The 22,716-nt window shown below is 47.5% G+C and overlaps 1 protein-coding gene and 1 long non-coding RNA gene across 7 annotated transcripts in view; one reads left to right on the top strand and one right to left on the bottom strand.

Moving 5' to 3' along the window:
- Positions 1-22,716, top strand: part of KRAS (KRAS proto-oncogene, GTPase) — a 56,115-nt gene that overhangs the window by 13,677 nt on the left and 19,722 nt on the right. For all 5 annotated transcript variants that reach the window (XM_028746196.2, XM_028746193.2, XM_028746190.2 and 2 more), the window contains exon 3: positions 21,015-21,193. In XM_028746196.2, coding sequence (XP_028602029.1) covers positions 21,015-21,193 — 179 coding nt within the window. The remainder of the gene's footprint in view (positions 1-21,014; positions 21,194-22,716) is intronic.
- LOC114605216 (uncharacterized) lies at positions 2,465-10,723 on the bottom strand. Of its 2 annotated transcripts, none has more exons than XR_003708530.2 (3): positions 10,582-10,723; positions 3,203-3,282; positions 2,465-3,081 (listed from the first exon to the last, which is right to left on the bottom strand). It is a non-coding gene; the product is annotated as an uncharacterized LOC114605216 (long non-coding RNA). The 2 variants fall into 2 exon arrangements; XR_003708531.2 differs by lacking the exon at positions 10,582-10,723 and adding an exon at positions 9,738-9,988.

Raw genomic sequence — 22,716 nt, 5'->3', positions numbered from 1 at the left:
GAATTTCCCAAAACAGCTCCTGTGAGCAATGGAGGACTCCCAGCATGCAAACATAGGGTGGAAGATTAAGGGACCGGTCCCCAAATGCATGTTAAAAGCGTGTTCCTGCATCTGGAACGCATGGTCTTCGGCAGGTGGGTGGGGACCCAGTGGGGCATGTGGGGTCTAGTGTGCTGCAATGGGTCAGCGCATCTGGCTGTTAACCAGAAGGTTGGCAGTTTGAGCTCCACCCCCAGAGACTGCCGTGTGCAGGATTCCTGAATTGAGAGGGGTTGGGTTCCCTTATAGAGTTGGCTCTATAATTCTATGAGTCTATTGCTTGTTGGTTGGTTTGTAAGTTGCATTGGGCTCCCCCGGGCGAGATAAAGCGACTGACAAATTGAATAAACAAATAACATACTGTATATACTCGAGTACAAGCTGACTTTTTTCAGCACATTTTTTTATGCTGAAAAAGCCCCCCTCGGCTTATACTTGAGTGAGGCGGGTGGGGGCGGCAGAGGGATGAGCGGCCCGAAAGGAGCCCCCTTTCTTGCCGCTAGTCCCACCGCTGCCCGCCTCTCGCAAGGGCAGGCACAGGTTGGGAGAGGCGCTGCACTGTGCCTCTCCCAACTACGGCTCCTATGCCTGCTCTTGTGAGTGGCAGAGGTGGCGGCGGAGGGACAAGCAGCCCGAAGAAGAAGAAGAAGAAGAAGAAGAAGAAGAAGAAGAGTTTGGATTTGATATCCCGCCTTTCACTCCCCTTCAGGAGTCTCAAAGCGGCTAACATTCTCCTTTCCCTTCCTCCTCCACAACAAACACTCTGTGAGGTGAGTGGGGCTGAGAGACTTCAAAGAAGTGTGACTGGCCCAAGGTCACCCAGCAGCTGCATACGGAGGAGCGGAGACGCAAACCCGGTTCCCCAGATTACGAGACTACCGCTCTTAACCACTACACCACACTGGCTCTACACCACACCGACCGAAAGGCTTATATTCCAGTCGGCTTATACTTGAGTATATACGGTAATTGAAACGGCCTGGCCAAATATGGTAAAAAAAAAAATGTTAAGAAAGGCATCTCCAAATGCATGATTGAGTTAGAGGTGGGTCCCAGGTTTGAAACGGTTGAAGACTATGGATTTAGAAGATGTAGCACCATAGTGGCTAGGTGGTGCCGTGCCCTGAAATCTGGCCTGTTTACGTAATTGCTACACCAGGGGAACACCCGGCCACTGATCCGTGTGGCAGATTTGCACCTGCTCATTTATATGCATAGATGCCCTTGGGCAAAGTAAGAGGGTGGTTGGCTGGGGTCTCGCAACCTGCTTGTGACCGTCTTGGAAGCTCCTGGCCGGCCAAGAACAACAACAGCTTGCTGGACTAGGTAGACCTTAGTTCTGATCCAGCAAGGGGTGATCTTTGACTTCTAGTTCTTAAGGCCCCATTAACAGGGTTGAAAATGTGTTAGCAACACCTGCTGAAACCCCAGAAAGCGGGGTGCATGTGGGTATGAGCAGGAATCCCGTAAGTCAGGGGATGGGGCGTTGGGCAAGGGAGTTTCTCATCGCCACCTGGAGATGTGTAGAACTGAAACTGGGACCTCCTTCTGCATGCAAAGCAGATGTTCTGCCGTTGCATCTCTGCCCTTGCCCAAAGTTTTCTTAATGCAGGGCTGCCATACCTCTGGGTTTTCCCCGATGCATCTGGGCATCGGGCTGCAAAATGGCATCCGGGCATTGTTGTTTTTTCCCCTGAATTGGCAAAATGTCTGGGGAAACCCGGACATACGGCAAGTAGGGTGATTTTTTAAAAAATACAGTGGTGCCTCGCAAGACGAAATTAATCTGTTCCGCGAGTCTCTTCGTCTTGCGGTTTTTTTGTCTTGCGAAGCACGGCTATTAGCGGCTTAGCGGCTATTAACGGCTTAGTGGCTTAGCGGCTATTATCGGCTTAGCGGCTTTAAGAAAAAGGAAACAAACTCGGAAGAACTCGCAAGACGTTTCATCTTGCGAAGCAAGCCCATAGGGAAATTCGTCTTGCGGAACGACTCAAAAAATGGAAAACCCTTTCGTCTAGCGAGTTTTTCGTCTTGCGGGGCACCACTGTATAAATGCTTTAAAAATTCCCCCAAAGCCTAAAAACGTAAATTAAAATTTAAAAAAAACAACACAACCTAGTTAATGGGAGTTGCTAGCAATGTCAGTAGTTCAATCTTTGAGCAGGGAATGGAGACATCTTGCCTCTATTGCACAAGAGTATTAAGGCACTGTAGGGCGAGAACCTCATATAATCAGAGAATTGTAGAGTTGGAAGGGACCTCAGGGGCCAATGCTAACAATGCCCTGTCATTTTGCCTCTTGCAGCCACGCTGCTGGCAGAGTTGTTCGCCTTTGTTTAATTCCCATCCAGCCTCCTTTCAGAATAAGATTATTTCCAAGGCATCCTACAACACAGGCAATAAAAACAAATTCAAAAGACTTGGCATGAAAGAATTTCAAAACAGAGCAGCTGGCAGAGAGGCAAATAAGACTTAATTGTTTCTTTAAAAAAAGTCTGGCAGAACAAACAAAAAAAGGTTTTAATAGCATGTCTGAAGACGGCATTTCACAATCTTTTGAATTGTGAAAATACATTGTCAGGCGATTATGTATTTTAGCGTGTTATTAACTGAAAGAACAGGCATTGCCTGCGCTTTTAAATTAGCAGAAGGCAGACGGTGGAAGAATAAGTGAATATGGCAAGAACTTTCAAGTAAAGATGTAAAAGAGGTGATCCTTGGTTATGAGCGCTGGGGTTTGGCAAGGTCATCTGTCCTTATCTATGAAGTGCTGCTGCTTTCTGGTCCTCCTGTAGCCTTCAAACTGTCCAGGGAAGTCGGATAAGTTTCCAGGTTCCAAAGTCCTTCCAGATCTTTTGGGCTACAACTCCCATCAGCTCCAGCCAGCACTGCCCAAAAGATATGCATCTGGGAAAGGCTATGGCATTGTAATGTGGTAACCAAGGGATCGAGCGATGAACCAGGAAGTCCCGAGTTCAAGTCCTGCTGCTGATCAAAACTTGCTTGACGGCCCTTGGCAGGACAGTCTCTTCTAGGCTTGTCCTAGAAACGCGGGAGGATGAAATGGTAGAAATAACTAGTAGAAATAATGGTAGTTATTTCTTGTTGTGGACCATTTTGCAACGACTGTTTGCAGAGCTGGCAGATGAGCTGAAGAGCTTACCTTCTTGGCAGGTGAAGACTGAGCAGGCAAGCTATTTTGCTCCTTGTATAGAAATCCAACACTGCTTTATAAGCAGCCATCTAGATAGAGAATGCAAAGGTTAATTATTATTATTATTATTATTATTATTATTATTATTATTATTATTATTATTTATACCTCGCCCATCTGGCTGGGTTTCCCCAGCCACTCTGGGTGGCTTCCAACAAAGTATTAAAATACAGTAGCCTGTTAAACATTAAAAGCTTCCCTAAAGAGGGCTGCCTTCAGATGTCTTCTAAAAGTCTGGTAGTAGTTTTTCTCTTTGACATCTGAAGGGAGGGCGTTCCACAGGGCGGGTGCCACTACCAAGAAGGTCATGGAACTTTGAAGTGTCAGGCATAGCCCTATTGGCTTTAGCCCAAACGTAGCAGAGTTTTCCTGCACAGCGAGGAAGCTAGTTGCGGCAGTAATGACTAGTCAGCTAGACTCAGAATAACTATTTACAGGATTTATTAAAAAGGAGAAAATAAAACCAGCAGAGTTTCTGCATACAAGTAAAAGTAAAATAAACCCTCTCTTTCTCTCTCTCAAAACCATACACAGCACTTCTACTCCTAACAACACCTCACTTCAAACTGAGCTAGCAAACCCTTGATAACAGAGTAGAGTGCTGGTCGTTAACCAATCAGAGTAGTTTCTAGGTCAGGCAGACCTGGGCTTTCTGCCAAGAGTAAATTGACACCAGCTTGAGTTAATTGTGAGAAGCCAGAATCTGTAAGTTTCCCACGAGAACCAATTAACAGAAACTGAACACCCCCTCACAGATTCTGCTGAACAATTAACACCAAATACACCTATGTAGGAGATCATTTTTCCAGCAAACCTAAACCCTTGCACATTCGCTTGTTCTTTATCTTTGCCAATGGTTTAGTTAATACATCTGCTACATTTTCTTCACTTGATACATAAGTACAGGTGATTATATTGTCTTGTACACAGCAACGTACATTTTGGTATTTTACAGAGATATGTTTGGAACGCGATTTGAAACCCTCTGTTTTACTTAAGGTTATACAAGCTTGATTATCAATGTAAACTTGTACTGGTTCTCCACAATTTACATTTAAATCTGCTAACAAATGCTTGAAATAAATCACCTCGTTGCACAATTCACTCAATGCGGCGTACTCTGATTCCGTTGATGACACACTTACAACGTCTTGCTTGCGTGACCGCCAGCTGATTAAAGCTCCACCGACCATTATGACTAGTCCTGTGACAGATTTTCTATCCGGCAAATTTCCCCAGTCACTATCACAGTAGCAACTCAACATTTCATCCTCTGAAGAATTTAATTGTAACATATAGCCAATTGTCTGTTTGAGATACCTCAGAACTTGTTTTACCCCTTTCCAGGCATTTAGTGTGGGTTTTGAGACCAATCTACTTAATATGCCTACTGCATAGCTAATATCAGGTCTGGACCACTGTGCTAGATACAATAAACTTCCAATTACAGAATGATATACATCAGGATGTTCAAATTCAGGACTCTCATCTATATGAAGTGTTTTTATGAAACCTGGATCCATAGGCACCACTGCCCCTTTGCAATCCTGCATCCTGTATGTAGTCAGTAGTTGTTTAACTTTGCTCTGCTGACTAATTAGGCAGCTGCCATCTTGGGCCCAGCACACTTCCAACCCTAGATATGTCCTAACCGGGCCTAAGTCTTTCACTTTGAACTTACTGGACAATTGCTTGGCAAACCTTTTAGTTTGTTTATCTGTTTTGCAAGCATACAAAACATCATCTACATAAATCAGACAAAACTCTTGATCACTGCCTGTACCACGTACATAAACACAATTGTCAGCTGTACTCTGCTTGAAACCAAATGACACTAAGGCCTCGTGGAAACATTTGTTCCAAGATCTTGCAGCCTGTTTGAGACCGTATAGAGCTTTGTTTAATTTTAACACTCTATTGGAACCTGTCTCATAACCAGGCGGTTCGGCTAGATACAGGTCTTCTGATATTGACGCATGTAAATATGCAGTCTGAATGTCAAAATGGTTTAACAGGAGTTTTCTCTTTGCTCCAAGCATTAAAATCAGCCTTACACTGTCTCCCTTAGCAGTAGGGGAAAAAGTCTCGTCATAATCTTTTCCAGGCCTCTGAGAGTATCCTTGAGCCACTAAACGAGCTTTGTATTTGTACTCTCCTGTCACCAGAGGTTTAAGTTTGTACACCCACCTGCAGCCTACAATCTTTGCCCCCTCAGGCGCTGCTACTGGTGTAAAAACCTTGTGCTCATTCAGAGAGGACATCTCTTCCTCCATTGCCTGTTTCCAGCGCTCTGCCTCCTCTTTTGGTAACTTTAACACCTCCTGAAAACTCTTGGGTTCTGCAATTACACTAAACACATTTGCAGTATCTGGAGAAAAACGCACCGGAGGCACTCCTTTGTTTTGTCTTTTAGATCTTCTGGGAGAAAATTTTTCTTCTGACCCACTTTCCTCCTCAGAACTACGACCTCTCTTTTGTTGCTTAGCAACTGGTCTTTGGCTAACTCCACTTTCTTGAGAGCTCTTATCTGAACTTCCCTCCCCCTCAGACTCTGATTCTCTGTGTCTACCTTCAGAGTCATGAAGCTCCTGGGAAGGTTCAAACCAAACCTCAGTATTGGCATGTAGTCTCTCCCAGCCACTATGTTCACAAAAACTGGCATTCCTGGAGATCACAATGCCATTTGTCCCTTCAGCAAAACGGAAACCTTTTCCCAGCTCCTGGTAACCCACAAACACTAACTGTTTGGTCTTAGGATCTCCCTTCCTCATTTGTTTCGGAATTAATACCCAGGCTTTTGATCCAAACACATGCAAATGGTCAATTTTGGGTTTTTTCTGAAACAATTTAAAGTACGGGGTTGTACCTATTGTTTGATGAAAGAGCCTATTTTGGAGATAACACGCGGTGAGCATGCTCTCCCCCCAATAAGACATGGGCAAATCAGCATCATCAAGCATGGCAAACATCATATCTTGTAAAGATCTGTTTTTTCGCTCTGCAACGCCATTCTCCTCTGGGGAAAAAACGTTCGTTTTTCTATGCCCAATGCCACGCTTTTGTAACCAATCTTTAAAGGCATTTGACATAAATTCGCCACCTCTGTCCGTCTGAATCCTTTTAAGTTTAATGGACAGAAATCTTTCCACAGATGCCACCCAGCCTTTAAACTTAGTGAACACGTCACCCTTATTCTTCATGGGAAAAACCCAGGAATAACGTGTGGCGTCATCCACAATTGTTAGTGAAAAGCGCGATCCACCCCTGCTTACAGCAAATGGACCAATTACGTCCATGTGAACCAGCTGTAGCGGTGACTCACTAACTCTGTCACTTCTGGGGTAAGAGACTCTGTGGGTTTTAACCTTTTTACAAACATTACAATCAAGGTACTTGTTACAACTCTTTAAATTACCCCCATCAGCCAATTCAGACATTTTTAGTACACTTTTCCAGCAAGCATGCCCCATTTTCCTATGCAATAAGTGCACACAGTTGTCATGTATAGCTTTGTTATTCACTGCAGGCTGAGATTTACTGACTACTGCTGCAACTTGAGATCCTGCTTTAAGCCAAAACAAGCCTCCCTCCGACTTAGCAGTGCCTAAAATCTCACCAGCCTTCTTAATAATGCAACTGTCTCCTTCAAAATGCACTTTAAACCCAGCTTTTAGCAAACAATCTACAGACATCAGATTGCTCCTTAATGAAGGCACACAAAGTACATTTTGCAGGCATTCACGAAGACAAGGAACAAAAACTGCACCCCCCGAAATCACTTCGGAAGTACTTCCGTCTGCTAGAGCCACCTGGCTGCGCTGTGCTGAGTTCTTGGAAACAAACAATTCATCTGAATTCACGATGTGGCGAGATGCTCCCGAATCAACCACCCAGACCGCTTGTTTCTCATCAGCAATCTTGACCTCGCCGGTCACCAGCTGAGCCGACTGTTTTCGTTTGAAGAATTTCTTTTTACGCTGCTGCTGCTGCTGATCTCGTCTCTGCTCCTGCACCGGCAACTGAGACTTGACCAACTCCGGACATTGTCGTTTTAGATGCGCTGAAGACCCACATCGGAAACAACGCCTAACAGCAAACGCTGACTCCTCACCGGTACGCTGCTTTTGCGTCACCTCTGGCACGGCATGAGAACTCCTTCCAAACCGCCCACCTGTAGAAGCCTCTGCAGCAAACGACCTTTCTTGCCTCTTCTGCCATTCTTCAATCAAACGCCCAGTAACGTAGCTGACTGATAAATCATGCTCCTGTATGCCTTCTAGAGACAAAACTAAATTATCCCAGCTTTCTGGGAGAGAACTCAAAATAATAGCCACCTTCTCCTGCTGGTCTAACGCACAGTCTCTTTCCTGTAGCGCTGCAAACTTTAACTGTAAACTGTGTAGGTGTTCCTGCATTGTAACCCCAGGCTGTAACATTGCCTTGTACAATGCCTTGCGAATAAACAGCTTGGAAACCGCTGTCTCACGCACATGGAGTTCTTTAAGTGCTTGCCACACACCTCTAGCTGTCTTGATTCCCCTCACATACGGCAACTGGGAATCTTCCAGCCCCAAGACAATTGTGGCCCTTGCTCTTTGGTCTTTATCGAGGTCTTCATCATCAGGCTTCTCAGGAAACTTACTCACCACTTGCCAGAGATGATCCCTCTGCAGCACTGCCTGCATGCGTTCCGACCACAGCAAGTAATTGGAGTCGTTCAGACGCTCAAAAGCCATCTGAACTGGTTGTGAGGCCATCTTGAGAGCGATGTCCCTGGAACCCGGAACCAGCTACTCACGACCACCGAGAGAGAGAACAGGAACCACAGCACCCAGCACTCACACGCTGCAGCTGTTGTCCTTGTGTCCGCTGCGTCACCAGCTCACCACGGTCAGGAACCAGCCAGAGTCCATCTGCTGCACCAGCAGGAACAACAACTTCTGGAACTACTGGAACCAACGCCGTTGATGCTGACACCACCGCAACTCAGGCTGGCAGCACAATGCCCATAACCTCATGGAACTTTGAAGTGTCAGGCATAGCCCTATTGGCTTTAGCCCAAACGTAGCAGAGTTTTCCTGCACAGCGAGGAAGCTAGTTGCGGCAGTAATGACTAGTCAGCTAGACTCAGAATAACTATTTACAGGATTTATTAAAAAGGAGAAAATAAAACCAGCAGAGTTTCTGCATACAAGTAAAAGTAAAATAAACCCTCTCTTTCTCTCTCTCAAAACCATACACAGCACTTCTACTCCTAACAACACCTCACTTCAAACTGAGCTAGCAAACCCTTGATAACAGAGTAGAGTGCTGGTCGTTAACCAATCAGAGTAGTTTCTAGGTCAGGCAGACCTGGGCTTTCTGCCAAGAGTAAATTGACACCAGCTTGAGTTAATTGTGAGAAGCCAGAATCTGTAAGTTTCCCACGAGAACCAATTAACAGAAACTGAACAGAAGGCCCTCTGCCTGGTTCTCTGTAACTTGGCTTCTTGCAGTGAGGGAACCAACAGAAGGCCATTGGTGCTGGATCTCAGTGTCTGGGCAGTACGATGGAGGTGGAGACGCTCCTTCAGGTATACTGGACCTGTGTTGCTAGGCCAGGCTAGCCGCCTGCTATCCCACAGTAGCCACATGGACGAACGGAGAAAGTTGCCTTACACTGATTCAGACCATTGGGCTACCTAGCCCAATAATATCATAATAATAACTTTATTATTTGTACCCCCTTCATCTGACTGGGTTGCCCCAGCCACTCTGGGCGGCTTCCAGCAAATATAAAAGCATCATAAAACATCAAAGTTCCCTATACAGGGTTGCCTACAGATGTCTCCTACAAGTCATGTTGGACATCTGATGGAAGGGCATTCGTTCCACAGAGAGGGTGCCACTACTGAGAAGGCCCTCTGCCCGGTTCCCTGTAGCTTCACATCTTGCTGTGAGGGAACCTCCAGAAGGCCCCCGGAGCTGGACCTCAGTGTCCAGGCTGAACAGCAGGGGGGGAGACGCTCCTTCAGGTCATTTAGGGCTTTAAAGGTCCTCACCAACGCTTTAGGGCAGTATCATTTCTTTAAGCCACATCCGCTACTTGCCTTCACAGTGTAGCCCCCACTGAGGGCACTGATCAGGGCACTGATCCTGTGCCGTTACAAGGCCTCCTAATCAAATGCAAGCAAGTTTGCATCGAGATAAACAAAGGACAAAGATGGGAACAAACGCCATCGGATAACTGGAGGTTTTTATCACCTTCCAAGCAGCCTTGAGCTGGAGGATTCCACACAATGGGCTCTTGATAGTTGAATGAGTCAATGACTTTTAAGTCATCCTCCTACCTCATTCGTCTTTGTCCCTTCAAGACTCGCTTAGGGGAGGGCTGGTCTGCGTTCCTTCAGCAAAGTAAGTGGATTAAGGACCTGAGGTTTGAATTCATATTGACACCTGACTTTCTCACAAAGGCGATGATGCCAATTATCCTCCCGTTTCTTACATTATAATCCCGCCTGAGAAGCTCAAGGTGACTTGTGTGGAATTGGTCCCATTTCATCGCCATGACAACCGTGCGAGGCAGACTCTTTCTGGCCCCCGAGTCACCCACTTAACCCTGGGCCCCGTCTAACGCTTTGTTGCACTCCCTCTTGAAGATCAGTTCCTGAGTGATCTTATATGCATGCTTAAATAGATAACCACAAGCGGTTAAAAAAACATATCCCTGGAATGGTGTTTCCTCTTCCGGAAAGGGCATCTAGAGGAAAAATTAAAGGAGTTACAAGTCAATCTGAGGCCCAATACAGTGGTACCTCGAGTTACATACGCTTCAGGTTACATACGCTTCAGGTTACAGACTCCGCTAACCCAGAAATAGTACCTCGGGTTAAGAACTTTGCTTCAGGACAGAAATTGTGCTCCGGCAGCGCAGCAGCAGCAGGAGGCCCCATTAGCTAAAGTGGTGCTTCAGGTTAAGAACAGTTTCAGGTTAAGAACGGACCTCCGGAACAAATTAAGTACTTAACCCGAGGTACCACTGTAACAGGATTATTACTGGTGATACACTGATAGGGATAATGAGTCAGAGAGTTGCTTTCTTACAGAAGATTGGGTTCAAGCCCAGTGTGGGGCACAAGATTCGCGCATTGCAGAGGGTTGGACTAGATGATGATGATGATGATGATGATAAATAAATAAATAAATAAATAAATAAATAATTTATTATTTATACCCCGCTCATCTGGCTGGGTCTCCCCGGCCACTCTGGGCGGCTTCCAACAAAGTACCGTATTAAAATACTTTGACCCTAGGGATCCCTTCCAACTATATGACAAAAGCCTCCTGACCTGCGTGAGACGTTCTGCTGTGATTTTTCACATGCAGTCAATTCCCTTTTAGTGTAGATTCATAACAGGGTGAGAGAGGATAGAAGAAAAGCGAATGCCGAATTCTTTCTTCAGTGAGCTGACGGGCGTAAAAAAAGAAAGAAACAAAGTGAAAGCTCGTGGAGACAGATATCTCTTTATGTACCATATTTTTCGCTCTATAGGACACACTTTCCCCCCTCTAAAAATTAAGGGGAAATGTGTGTGCGTCCTATGGAGTGAATGCAGGCTCCTTGGCATCAGCGATAGCAACGCGAAGCCTCCGAAGCGCAGAGGGAGTGCTCCCTCCGCGCTCCGGAGGCTTCAGGGATGGCCGACCGAAGCCTCTGGAGCGCAGCGCGAGTTCCCGCTGCGCTCCACAGGCTTCGGGTTCCTTTTGCTGAAGCCGGGAGAGCAAGACTCTCCTGGCTTCAGCAGAGAGGGAGAGCTGTGCAGCACCCCTTTAGCCAAGTGGGAGGAGAAATGGAAGGGGCTCTGTTTCTCCTGCCGCTTTGCTGACGGGGCGCAGAGCAGAGAGGGGGAGATTTCTTTTTTTCTTGTTCTCCCCCTCTGAAACAAGGTGTGTCCTATGGTCGGGTGCGTCCTATAGAGCGAAAAATGTGGTACCACTGACCCTTTCACATAAGATGTGAGTGTGGCATGGGCCTAGTAATTTTTTAAAATACATATATTTATAACGACAGCTATACAGGAACAATAGCAGCAAGCACCAAAACCGGCAGGACGTGAAATCTGCATCCTAGCACGACAGCATCCCTTAGCTGAAATGAAAAGCAGCCGCCCAAGTTCACAGAGTGCCCTCTGCTGGTCAAATGGCTATCTTGCTTGACCCAAAGAGAAGTCCGCGGTTTTTCTCAAGCCTCTGGATGTGACTCACCCCCTCGGCTGGTGAACCTAACAGAAGTTTTTTCCTTGGTTATCTGCAGGTTCCGCCTTTCTTATTAAACAGACCAACCCCAATGAGGGCGCAGAGTAGTAGGAATTTATGCTACGCAAGTATCGTGAAATTGAGCGATAACGGCTCACGCAAGAGTGTGACCGAAAGTGCTGTGTGGGGGTGCAGAGTGCCACTTCCTTTGTTTGTGTGACCAGTGTGTGTTTGTGTGTGTGTGTGTGTTGCCTCCCCACACCCAGCTTTTGGGAGCCTCCCCAGTGTTGCTGATGCTAGGCCCCTTACCTGGCGTCTCACCTGGGTGGCCTGGGGGAGGTGTTGGGTTTCCCACCATCCTGGCTGGAACTGAGGTGGACTTGCGGGGCTAAAGGAAGCGAAGGAGTGGGGGAGATGTTGGGAAGGGCTGAGGTGGACCCATTTATCTTTGTGCTTTTTTTGAACTTGCATTACAGTGGTACCTCAGGTTACAGACGCTTCAGGTTACAGACTTCGCTAACCCAGAAATAGTGCTTCAGGTTAAGAACTTTGCTTCAGGATAAGAACAGAAATCGGGCTCCGGTGGCGCGGCAGCAGCAGGAGGCCCCATTAGCTAAAGTGGTGCTTCAGGTTAAGAACAGTTTCAGGTTAAGTACGGACCTCCGGAACAAATTAAGTACTTAACCTGAGGTACCACTGTACTTTTTTAAATAAATCAAACGCTGCCTTGAGATGTAAAAGCCATCTTTTTTATTTATATATATATATATATATATATATATATATATATATATATATGTAAAGTTTTTATTATATTTTCTGTTTTACAGTTTAAAATACTCATTTTACATCCTTAAGGTATCAATGACTTCCCGTCTTCTCTTTCCATGGCTCATTTTTCATATCATAAATCCCTGCATATTTTACAAAACTATACCATTCAGTATTCCATTATTGCATCCATCAAAACTTGTTTACACTGTTGAATTTATCTTAATGCTGCAAGCGTTTTCAGCTGTATGCAATTATTTCCCATATATTCAATAAACGTTTTCCAATCTTCTTTAAACGTATGTTCTTCTTGTTCTCTTATTCTATATGTTAAGTCTGTGAGTTGTGCATATTCTGTCAACAGGAGTAGCCATTCTTCTTTGGTTGGGACTTCGCTCTTTTTCCATTTTTGGGCTAATAATAATAATAATAATAAATTTTATTTATATCCCGCCCTCCCCAGCCGAAGCCGGGCTTAGGGCGGCTAACAACACTAAAACAGTACAACATTATAAATACATTCTAAAAATTAATTAAAATACAAATTGATGGCAACCATAGACTAAAGCTTTGTAGAGATTGCCAAAGGAGGGAGTCAGGCTGCGCCCTGACCAAAGGCCTGGTGGAACAGCTCTGTCTTACAGGCCCTGCGAAAAGATGTCAAGTCCTGCAGGGCCCTTGTCTCTTGCGACAGGGCGTTCCACCAGGTTGGAGCCGCAGCCGAAAAAGCTCTGGCTCTAGTTGAGGCCAGCCTAACCTCTCTGTGGCCTGGGACCTTCAAGATGTTTTTATTTGAGGACCGTAAGTTCCTCTGTGGGGCATACCAGGAGAGGCGGTCCCGTAGGTACGAGGGTCCTAGGCCGTATAGGGCTTTGAAGGTTAAAACCAGCACCTTAAACCTGATCCTGTACTCCACCGGGAGCCAGTGCAGCTGGTATAGCACCGGATGAATGTGATCTCGCAGCGAAGACCCCGTAAGGAGTCTCGCTGCGGCATTCTGCACCCGCTGGAGTTTCTGGGTCAGTCTCAAGGGCAGCCCCACGTAGAGCGAGTTACAATAATCCAGTCTGGAGGTGACCGTCGCGTGGATCACAGTGGCTAGGTCAGGGCGAGAGAGGTAAGGGGCCAACTGCTTAGCCTGGCGGAGATGAAAAAATGCCGCCTTTGTTATAGCTGCAATCTGCGCCTCCATGGAGAGGGAGGTATCGAAGATTACACCCAAACTCTTAACGGACGGTGCTGGCATTAATTGCACCCCCGCAAGAGAAGGGAGTTGCCCCCTCAATCTCATATCGTCCCGTCCCAGCCAGAGGACCTCTGTCTTCGAAGGATTTAACTTCAACCGGCTCCCACGTAACCATCCAGCCACAGCTTCCAAGCATCTGATCAGTGTGTCTGGGGCCGAGTCAGGATGGCCATCCATCAACAGATAGAGTTGGGTGTCATCAGCATACTGATGGCAGCCCAGCCCAAAACTCCGGACAAGCTGGGCAAGGGGGCGCATAAAGATGTTAAAAAGCATCGGGGAGAGAATCGCACCCTGAGGCACTCCACACACCAAGGAGTGGCGGGATGACAATTCCCCCCCAAGCGCCACCCTCTGTCCCCGACCAGAGAGAAACGAGCGCAGCCATTGAAGGGCAGTGCCCTGGATCCCCACGTCGGCAAGGCGGTGGTCCAGGAGTTCGTGATCGACCATGTCGAAGGCTGCTGACAGGTCTAGAAGAATCAGCAGCCCCGACCCGCCTCGATCCAGCTGCCTACGGAGATCATCTGTTAAGGCGACCAGAGCCGTCTCGGTCCCATGACCAGCGCGGAAGCCGGACTGGAATGGATCCAGAGCCAGTGTTTCATCCAGAAACCTACCAAGCTGTTCCGCAACCGCTCTCTCAATCACGTTACCCAGGAATGGAAGATTCGAAACCGGGCGGTAATTGGATAGATCTAAGGGATCTAATGATGTTTTCTTTAAAAGCGGGCGCACCACTGCCTCCTTCAGTTCCCCTGGGAATGTCCCGGTGCCAAGGGAAAAATTGATGATATCCCCCAGGGGGGCCCGCACCTCGTCTGGACACGCTCTAATCAGCCAGGACGGGCACGGGTCGAGAGGACAAGTGGTGGGCTTTCCAGCTTGGAGGAGTCTGTCCACATCGGCTGGGGATATCCGGTCAAAGTGGTCCAATACTGGACCCGAGGACAGTCGAGGGGCCTCCAGTTCCTTTATTGTATCGAAATTGGCGGGGAGGTCATGGCGGAGCAACAGGACCTTCTCCGCAAAAAAGCTCGCAAATGCCTCACAGCTGTGTGTCAAATTGTGTGTTAAATTTGGCTGTCCTTCGAGGGACGTTAAAGACCGAATTATACTAAATAATTGCGCCGGGCGAGAGCTGGCGGATGCAATGGAGGCTGAGAAGTAGGACTTCTTAGCGGCCTTCACTTCATTTTCATAAAAACCCTATAAGATGTTCTTGAAGCTCCGTCACGGGCACCCCGCCATACTCGCTCTAGCCGTCTGAGGTCCCGCTTCATTTTCCGGAGCTCCTCGGTAAACCAGGGAGCCCGGTTTCTGCGGGGTCGCAGAGGGCGCTTAGGTGCGATCTCATTGATGGCTGCCAGGAGCTGGGTATTCCAGCCCTCAACAAGCTCAGTCAATGAGTCGCCAGGGGGAGCAAGGTCCCGCAAGGCTTGACGGAATCTATCAGGGTCCATCAGCCTCCGCGGGCGAGCCCAAATCGGCTTGCCACCTAAGCAGGGTGGGGGTGGAACGTCAATCCTGGCTTTCAGAGCGTAGTGATCAGACCATGGCACCTTCATCGAAGGAAACATGATCACATCTATACCGACGCCAAAGATCAAATCCAGCGTGTGGCCTGCTTGATGTGTGGGGCCCGAAACAAACTGGGAGAGCCCTAGTGAGACACCAGGTCCAGAGCTTGTGAGGAGGGAGTGGCATCAGCATGGATGTTGAAGTCCCCCAATACCAATAGGTTAGGGAACTCCAAGGCCCAGCCGGCCACCGCCTCCAGCAGGCCTGACAGGGTGGCTGCTGGTGCGCATACATAACAAAAATGTATGCAGTTGCATACATAAATAACTTTTTTTTTGGACACCTGGGGAGATGTAAAAGCCATATTAATGGAACCTGAGTTACCCGAGGGTAATGTAAGTCGAGGTGCTACTGTAATTCATTTGTACAGTGGTACCTCTGGTTGTGAATGGGATCTGTTCTGGAGGCCCGTTCGCAACATGAAAAGCCTGCATCCTGAAGCGCTGTATCTGCGCAGGTGCGTGGCGCGATTTGGTGTTCGTGCACATGCACAAAGCGCGAGCAGCGAAACCCGGAATTAACCCTTTCCGGTACTTCCGGGTCGCCACGGGACGCAACCTGAAAAAACGTGACATGAAGCAAACGTAACATGAGGTATGACTGTAATTATAAGATGCACCTGATTACAATTGCAGCATCGAAACAACACTGCACGTTTCAAAATAAGCACGTCAGTAATAGCTAAAGCCATAGCTGTAAAATGTAAAACCAGCATCTGTTGGAGGCAGACTTGAGACATCTTGGTCGGGGTGGGCAACTGGGAGCCGAATGTGACCTTCAGGCAATGCCCATCCCTGACCCCCACGTCTCTCTGGCCTGGCATAGCCCCACATTGAGTTCTTATGTGGGGCTACGCCAGGCCGAAGAGACGTGTGGGTCGGGGAGGGGCTTGTGTCTTTGAACTGGGATCATTCTTACAGACTCTCTCAGGTTTTTAGGATCAGCTGAGGGGGCTTCTTGGTAGTTCTCCCACCCCCGGAAGTGTGGGGAACCATAGCGCAGCAGAGGGTTTTCTCAGTGGCAGCCCCTGAACTGCGCAACTCCCTCCCTAAGGAGATGCATCTAGGGTGGCTCAGTTGGTTAGAGCATGGTGCTGAGAATGCCAAGGTTGCAGGTTCAATCCCCATATGGGACGGCTGCGTAGCCTCATGGTCCCAGCTCCACGATTCTCTGATTTTCGCTGTATGGCATTTGCCATCTGCTATAAAAATATACCTCTTTACCATGGTGTTCCACAGCGAAAGTATTTTGTTTCATAGGGCCCGCCTCTGGCCGACTGGCTTTACCTGTTTTTATCGTTGCAACCGTTCTGTCTGTGCTGTTTGCACGTTGTTTCTTGTATTGTGCAATTGGCCCTGGGACCTTTATGGTAAGAAATCTCATAAATAAGGCCTTTGGTTTTCCTGGACGGAGAGAGGTGTATGTAGAAATCCGTGAGGTTGTAGTGCGTGCTAGTCCTACTCCGACCCGCTGATGTCAATGGGCGCTACTTACTCAGGGCCATTAATTTCAGTGGGTCTACTCTGAGTACTGAACACAGTGCCATTCCGCCTGGGGCTGATAGGAGTCGCAATCTAAAATACCTGGAAGGCAACATATTGCCATGCTATGGTTATCTCCCGCTTGGACTACTGCAATGGCGCTCTATGAAGGTGACTTGGAAACTAATCCAGAATGTGGCAGCTAGATTGGTGACTGGGAGCAGTCACCAGGACCATATAATACCCGTCCGAAAGGATCTAGATTGGCTCCAAGTACAATTCAAAGTGTTGGTGCTGACTTTTAAAGCCCTAAAGGGAAGCTTTTAATGTTTAATAGACTATGGTATTTTAATATTTTGTTGGAAGCGGCCCAGAGTGGCTGGGGAAGCCCAGCTGGATGGGCGGGGTATAAATAATAAATTATTATAAATTATTATTATACCTGGAGGAGAGTCTCCACCCCCCCCCCCATCATTCAGCCTGGACACATACCGTATTTTTCGCCCTATAGGACGCACCGTCCCATAAGGCTCACCTAGTTTTTTGGGGGGGAAATAAAGGGGGGAAATTATTTCCCCCCCAGGTGCGGGGCTGTGGCGGCGGAAGCCCGAGCTTCCCCGGACCCCAGCCCCCAAACAGGCAGCTCTCTGCAAGCCGTGGGAGCCCAGCGCTGGCTCCCGCTGCTTGCCGAGAGGTCCGCGAAGCCTGGACGCGCTGAGCTCGGCACGCGCAGGCTTCAGCATGCAGGCAACTCTCCGCAAGCAGCGGGAACGCTCCTGAGTCTACCAGCTCCACCTGGTACGCAGGCTGAGACCCTCCCTGCCCTTGGACTGTCTCACCAGAGTGGTGCATGCTCTGGTTATCTCCCGCTTGGACTACTGCAATGTGCTCTATGTGGGGCTACCTTTGAAGATGAAGGAAACTACAACTAATCCAGAATGCGGCAGCTAGACTGTTGACTGGAGGCGGCCGCCAAGACCACATAACACTGGTCCTGAGAGATCTGCATTGGTTCCCAGTACGTTTCCAGGCGCAATTCAAAGTGTTGGTACTGACCTTTAAAGCCCTAAACGGCCTCAGTCCAGTATACCTGAAGGAGCGTCTCCACCCCCATATTTCTGCCCAGACACTGAGATCCAGCGCCGAGGGCCTTCTGGCGGTTCCCTCATTGTGAGAAGTGAGGTTACAGGGAACCAGACAGAGGGCCTTCTTGGTGGTGGCACCCTCCCTGTGGAACACCCTCCCTTCAGATGTGAAGGAAATATGCAACTATCTTATCTTTCAAAGACATCTGAAGGCAGCCCTGTTTAGGGAAGTTTTTAATATTTAGTGCTGTATTGTTTTTAACACTCGATTGGGAGCTGCCCAGAGTGTCTGGGGAAACTCAGCCAGATGGGCGGGGTATAAATAAATTTATTATTATTATTATTATTATTATTATTATTATTATTATTATTATTATTATTAAATTGTACCTGCCTTGCAGCTGCTGGAAACGGAATGCTAAAACTAGATGGGTCTTTGGTCTGATCCAGCCATGCTCTTTCTTGGCGCTTATGCTCCTTCAGCTCAGAATGAGGCCAGCTGTGTGTTTTTATTTCCTTGAGACGTCCTCCCAGGAGCTCTCGCCCCGGCACTGTTTCCCTTTCTCCGCTCCTTCTGCCTGCAGTGGAAACGCTCTGAAAAAAACGAGACCGGTCACGTCATACCCGTGAAATGCGCAAGGAATTCTTGTAGGTGTGCCATGGGTGAAAGGACTCTGAGATCTTGGCACCCGCCGCTCTGATCCGTTTTGCTCCGTAACTTTTATATAATTGCCCCTCTGTTCTGGTTACGTAATCAAGATTGCATTCAGCACGGAGAAAGCAAGATAAAATAAAAACAAAACCTGCTTCTCACCCAAGCTCTTGTTGCAACCGTGGGAAGAGAGGTGGCTGGAATGTCAGGACGCTACTTCGTCCAAACACATTTTTTTCTGGAAAATTAAAGCATGCGGAGGAAGGTCGTGTGCCTTGCTGATGGGATCAGCGCTGCTGCAGAGAGACAAGGACTTTTTGTGTGTGTGTTTATTATTATTTTTTAAAGATACAGATTCGCAAAAGAAATAACACGGCATAGCTGGGAGTGAGTTTGCTGGCTAGCCAGCTCTGCAAAAGTACTAGGAGAGGTTAGATAAGGTGCAGGCAAATGCAGAACGGAATGGTGGGAAACGTAATCTGGAATATCTAAAAGTAGTAAGGGGTTAAAAGGTAAAGGGACCCCTGACCATTAGGACCAGTCGTGACCGACTCTGGGGTTGCGGCACTCATCTCGCTTTATTGGCCAAGGGAGCCGGCGTACAGCTTCCGGGTCATGTGGCCAGCATGACTAAGCCGCTTCTGGTGAACCAGAGCAGTGCACGGAAACGCCGTTTACCTTCCTGCCATTTATCTACTTGCACTTTGACATGCTTTAGAACTACTAGGTTGGCAGGAGCAGGGACCGAGCAACGGGAGCTCACCCTGTTACAAGGATTCAAACCGCTGACCTTCTGATCGGCAAGTCCTGGGCTCTGTGGTTTAACCTACAGCGCCGCCCGCGTCCCTAGCAAGGGGTTAGGGTCGCTTAAAATACGGATCCGTAACTGAGGCCAAATTAGCTATTTGTGCAGCACGGATTCCCCCTGCCCCAATTGTGAGAAAAGCATTGGTCTGGTTTGCACGCCCCAGTAAACCAAACCATGGTTTACCAGGACTTGCAGGCTCCTGGAAGAGAATTAGCTGTTGTTTTGCTTCTCCTTTTTAACTCCTACGCTGCCCTTAGCATGCGGTCCGAACTTGGGCTTGTGGTTCAGCTGTCTCCTCACCAGTCACGAGCTGTGCCCAAGTTTGCACAGCATGCTAAACCTTGGTTTATCTCCACAAAGTGTGGCAGTCAAAAAGTATTGGTTAGGAGCAAGCAGCTTGTGATATCCTCTCCAGAAGCTATATGTGTTTGCATGATCCTGTTAAGCCCAAGGATCAGGTCCCTCGAGGCTCTGGAGCTGAATGCGGGACTCATCCTTCCCATAGCCCCATCTCACACTAGTCCTCTTTCATGCCCTTCTTTAATAATAAATAATAATATTATTTTTTTATTTATACCCCGCCCTTCCCGGTTCAGAAACCGGGCTCGGGGCGGCTAACAACAAATTTTAAACACTTAATTGATGCAACAAAAAACAGCATAAAATACAGTATAAAACGTGAATAACAATAAATTCGGAATTCAAAAAATGCCTTTGCCTAGCTGGAATCTGCCTTTGAACTCCAACTGCATCTTTTTCTTGCCTCGACCGATCACAGAGAGGGGTGTGTATAAGTGCAGAATGGTTTGCATAAGTGCAAGATGGTTTGAGCATAATTACACCGATCTTGGACCGACTGCACTGGCTGCCAATTAGTTTCTGGGTCCAATTCAAAGTTCTGGTTTTGGCCCATAAAGCCTTAAACGGCCCACGAGCGCAATACCTCCAGGACTGCCTTTCCCTATACAAACCTACCTGGACCTGAAATCAACCTCTGAGGTCCTTCTTTGTGTGCCTCCTCCACGTGAGGTCCAGAGGTTGGCAACATCAGAACAGGCCTTTTCTGTGGTGGCCCCCCGTTTGTGGAGTGCTCTCCCCAGGGAGACTCACCTGGCACCTTCACTGTATGTCATTTAGGTGGCAGGCAAACACTTTCCTCTTCAACCCAGGCCTTAGGTTGATTGACACCCAATGCCCTTTTTAATGTGTTGCGGGAGACCTGCGAGTATAGGGTGGTATTAAAATTTAATAAATGATAAATAATGATGTTTTTGTCTTTGTTCTTATTTTTATAACGCATTTTGTTGTTTTTTGTGTTGCAATACTATGCTGTGAGCCACCTTGAGATCTACGAAGGAAGGGCGGTATACATAAAAATATAAGTGTCTGTAGAAGCCAGCCTACTATACAAAGCTAAAACTCAAGTTTATTGCTCTACTCACTATTTAATTTAATTTATAATTTTCAGGTTTATACATTTCAATGATTTTGCAGCCATTTTAACATTTCAAAACTTGACTTCCTTCCCCCACCTTCCTCCATTGCTGCGCATCCCCTGAAGGTTGCTCAGAAGGGAATATAGGTGGTAAAAGGTTTCCCATCCCTGCCTTTAGCCACATTTTGGCTTATGGTGATGTGCAAACCAGGCTGATGTGCAGCGGGACACGGCGGGGGAAAACCTTTAGGCTCATCACATCAACCTGATTCTGGCCAGACCGGAAGCTGCAGTACCACCCCCAACCACACTAAGCGCTGCTCGTTTTCTGCTTGCCCTCCAGGCTCGATGTCTCGGGTGCGAAGGATGCTTCCAGCTCTGTAGCATTGGTGCCGCCTAAGTTAGGTGTACGTGAATAATCAAAAAAACGTTTTCTGCCTCCCTTCTTTTCTTCCTGCCTCTCTCAGGATTCGTACAGGAAGCAAGTAGTCATAGATGGCGAAACCTGCCTCCTGGACATTCTAGACACAGCCGGCCAAGAGGAGTACAGTGCCATGAGGGACCAGTACATGAGGACGGGCGAAGGCTTTTTATGCGTATTTGCTATAAATAACACAAAGTCTTTCGAAGATATTCATCATTATAGGTAAGCTTCGATCGGGTTGCAGTTCCCAGCATCCCATTGATGGGCTTTAGAGATGGTTGTTTGCAAGGCCACCTAACTCAGGTTCCCCTAGACCCAGGGGTCAGCAAACTTTTTCAGCAGGGGGCTGGTCCACTGTCCCCCAGTCCTTGTGGGGTGGGGCGGACTATATTTTGGAAAAAAAAATAATGAACGAATTCCTATGCCCCACAAATAACCCAGAGATGCATTTTAAATACAAGGACACATTCTACTCATGTAATCCTGGTTTAGGTCAAATCTGCTTTTAGGGCTTCAGCGGTTGAATTGTGCCCAGAAGCAAAATGGAAGCAAAATTCCAGCAAGCATTTTAAGTTATTTTCTCTTTCATTTCATGGCTGAGCTGGTTTTTTATCTCTGTCATATCTTCCCCCTGCCTTATTGTGCACTGTTTAGAGCTGTGGTGTTAAGCCCTCTATACGTTGCTGCAATAAATAAAAGTGTAAGACGCTCACAACACCGTGTTTTCATTGCTCCTTGCCAGGGGTCAGCAAACTTTTTCAGCAGGGGGCCGGTCCACTGTCCCTCAGACCTTGCAGGGGGCCGGACTATATTTTGAAAAAATAAATAAATGAATTCCTTTGCCCCACAAATAACCCAGAGGTGCATTTTAAATAAAAGGACACATTCTACTCATGTAAAAACACGCTCATTCCCGCACCTTCCGCGGGCCGGATTGAGAAGGCGATTGGGCTGGATCTGGCCCCCCGTGCCTTAGTTTGCCTACCCATGCCCTAGATCTGAATTCAGGACACTCTCCTGGGTTGTGGGGATCCGCACACCCTCTGCTCACGTTGCAGAAGGTATCACCCTGAGCAGGTAGGGCAGATTATCTTGCTTCGGGCTGTAGCTGGGAGAAATGCCCCCCCCCACACTTTAAAACAAACAAACCGAAACCTCCCTGCAAGTAAAATCTAGAGTGCTGGACCAGGAGCCTGGGAGAGCTGGGTTCAAATCCTCCCTCAGCCTTGAAGCTCGGTGGGTGACCTTGGGCCAGTCGCTGCCTCTCAGCCTAGCCTACCTCACAGGGTTGTAGCGAGCATAAAATGGAGGGGAGGGGATGGGACAACCACGTCCACCACCTTGAGCATCTTGGGGAAAAAGAGATGGGGGACATAAATGAAATAAACAAACGTGGGTTTGACATCTGTTCCGATTTAAAATACGTAGAAGCAGTGCTCGTTCTGCTTGTTTTACACTCCAGAGTCCCTCAACTTTCCAAGCCTTTCTTGCGCATTACGCAGAGTGAGGTGAGGCGTTCTCAAAGTAAAGGAAGGATTGGACTCTGATTAATAAGAATACACACAGAGGCTTGAACCAGCAAGACTCTGGGAAGGGTTCGTATAATAATCTCTGCGTGCCTCCAGCCCTCGGCCCAGGTCGTTTTATTCACAAAAGAACTTTTACAGAGTGTTCGTAAGAACCAATCAGATTTCTTCTGAGCATTTCAACAAACCCCACGTGGGGACAAAGTTAAACTATCAGAA

This window comes from Podarcis muralis, chromosome 10 (genome assembly GCF_964188315.1).
Source record: "Podarcis muralis chromosome 10, rPodMur119.hap1.1, whole genome shotgun sequence".
Taxonomy (NCBI): Eukaryota; Metazoa; Chordata; class Lepidosauria; order Squamata; family Lacertidae; genus Podarcis; species Podarcis muralis.
The sequence above is the reverse complement of the archived record's forward strand: the minus strand, read 5'-3'. Positions and strand labels throughout refer to the sequence as shown.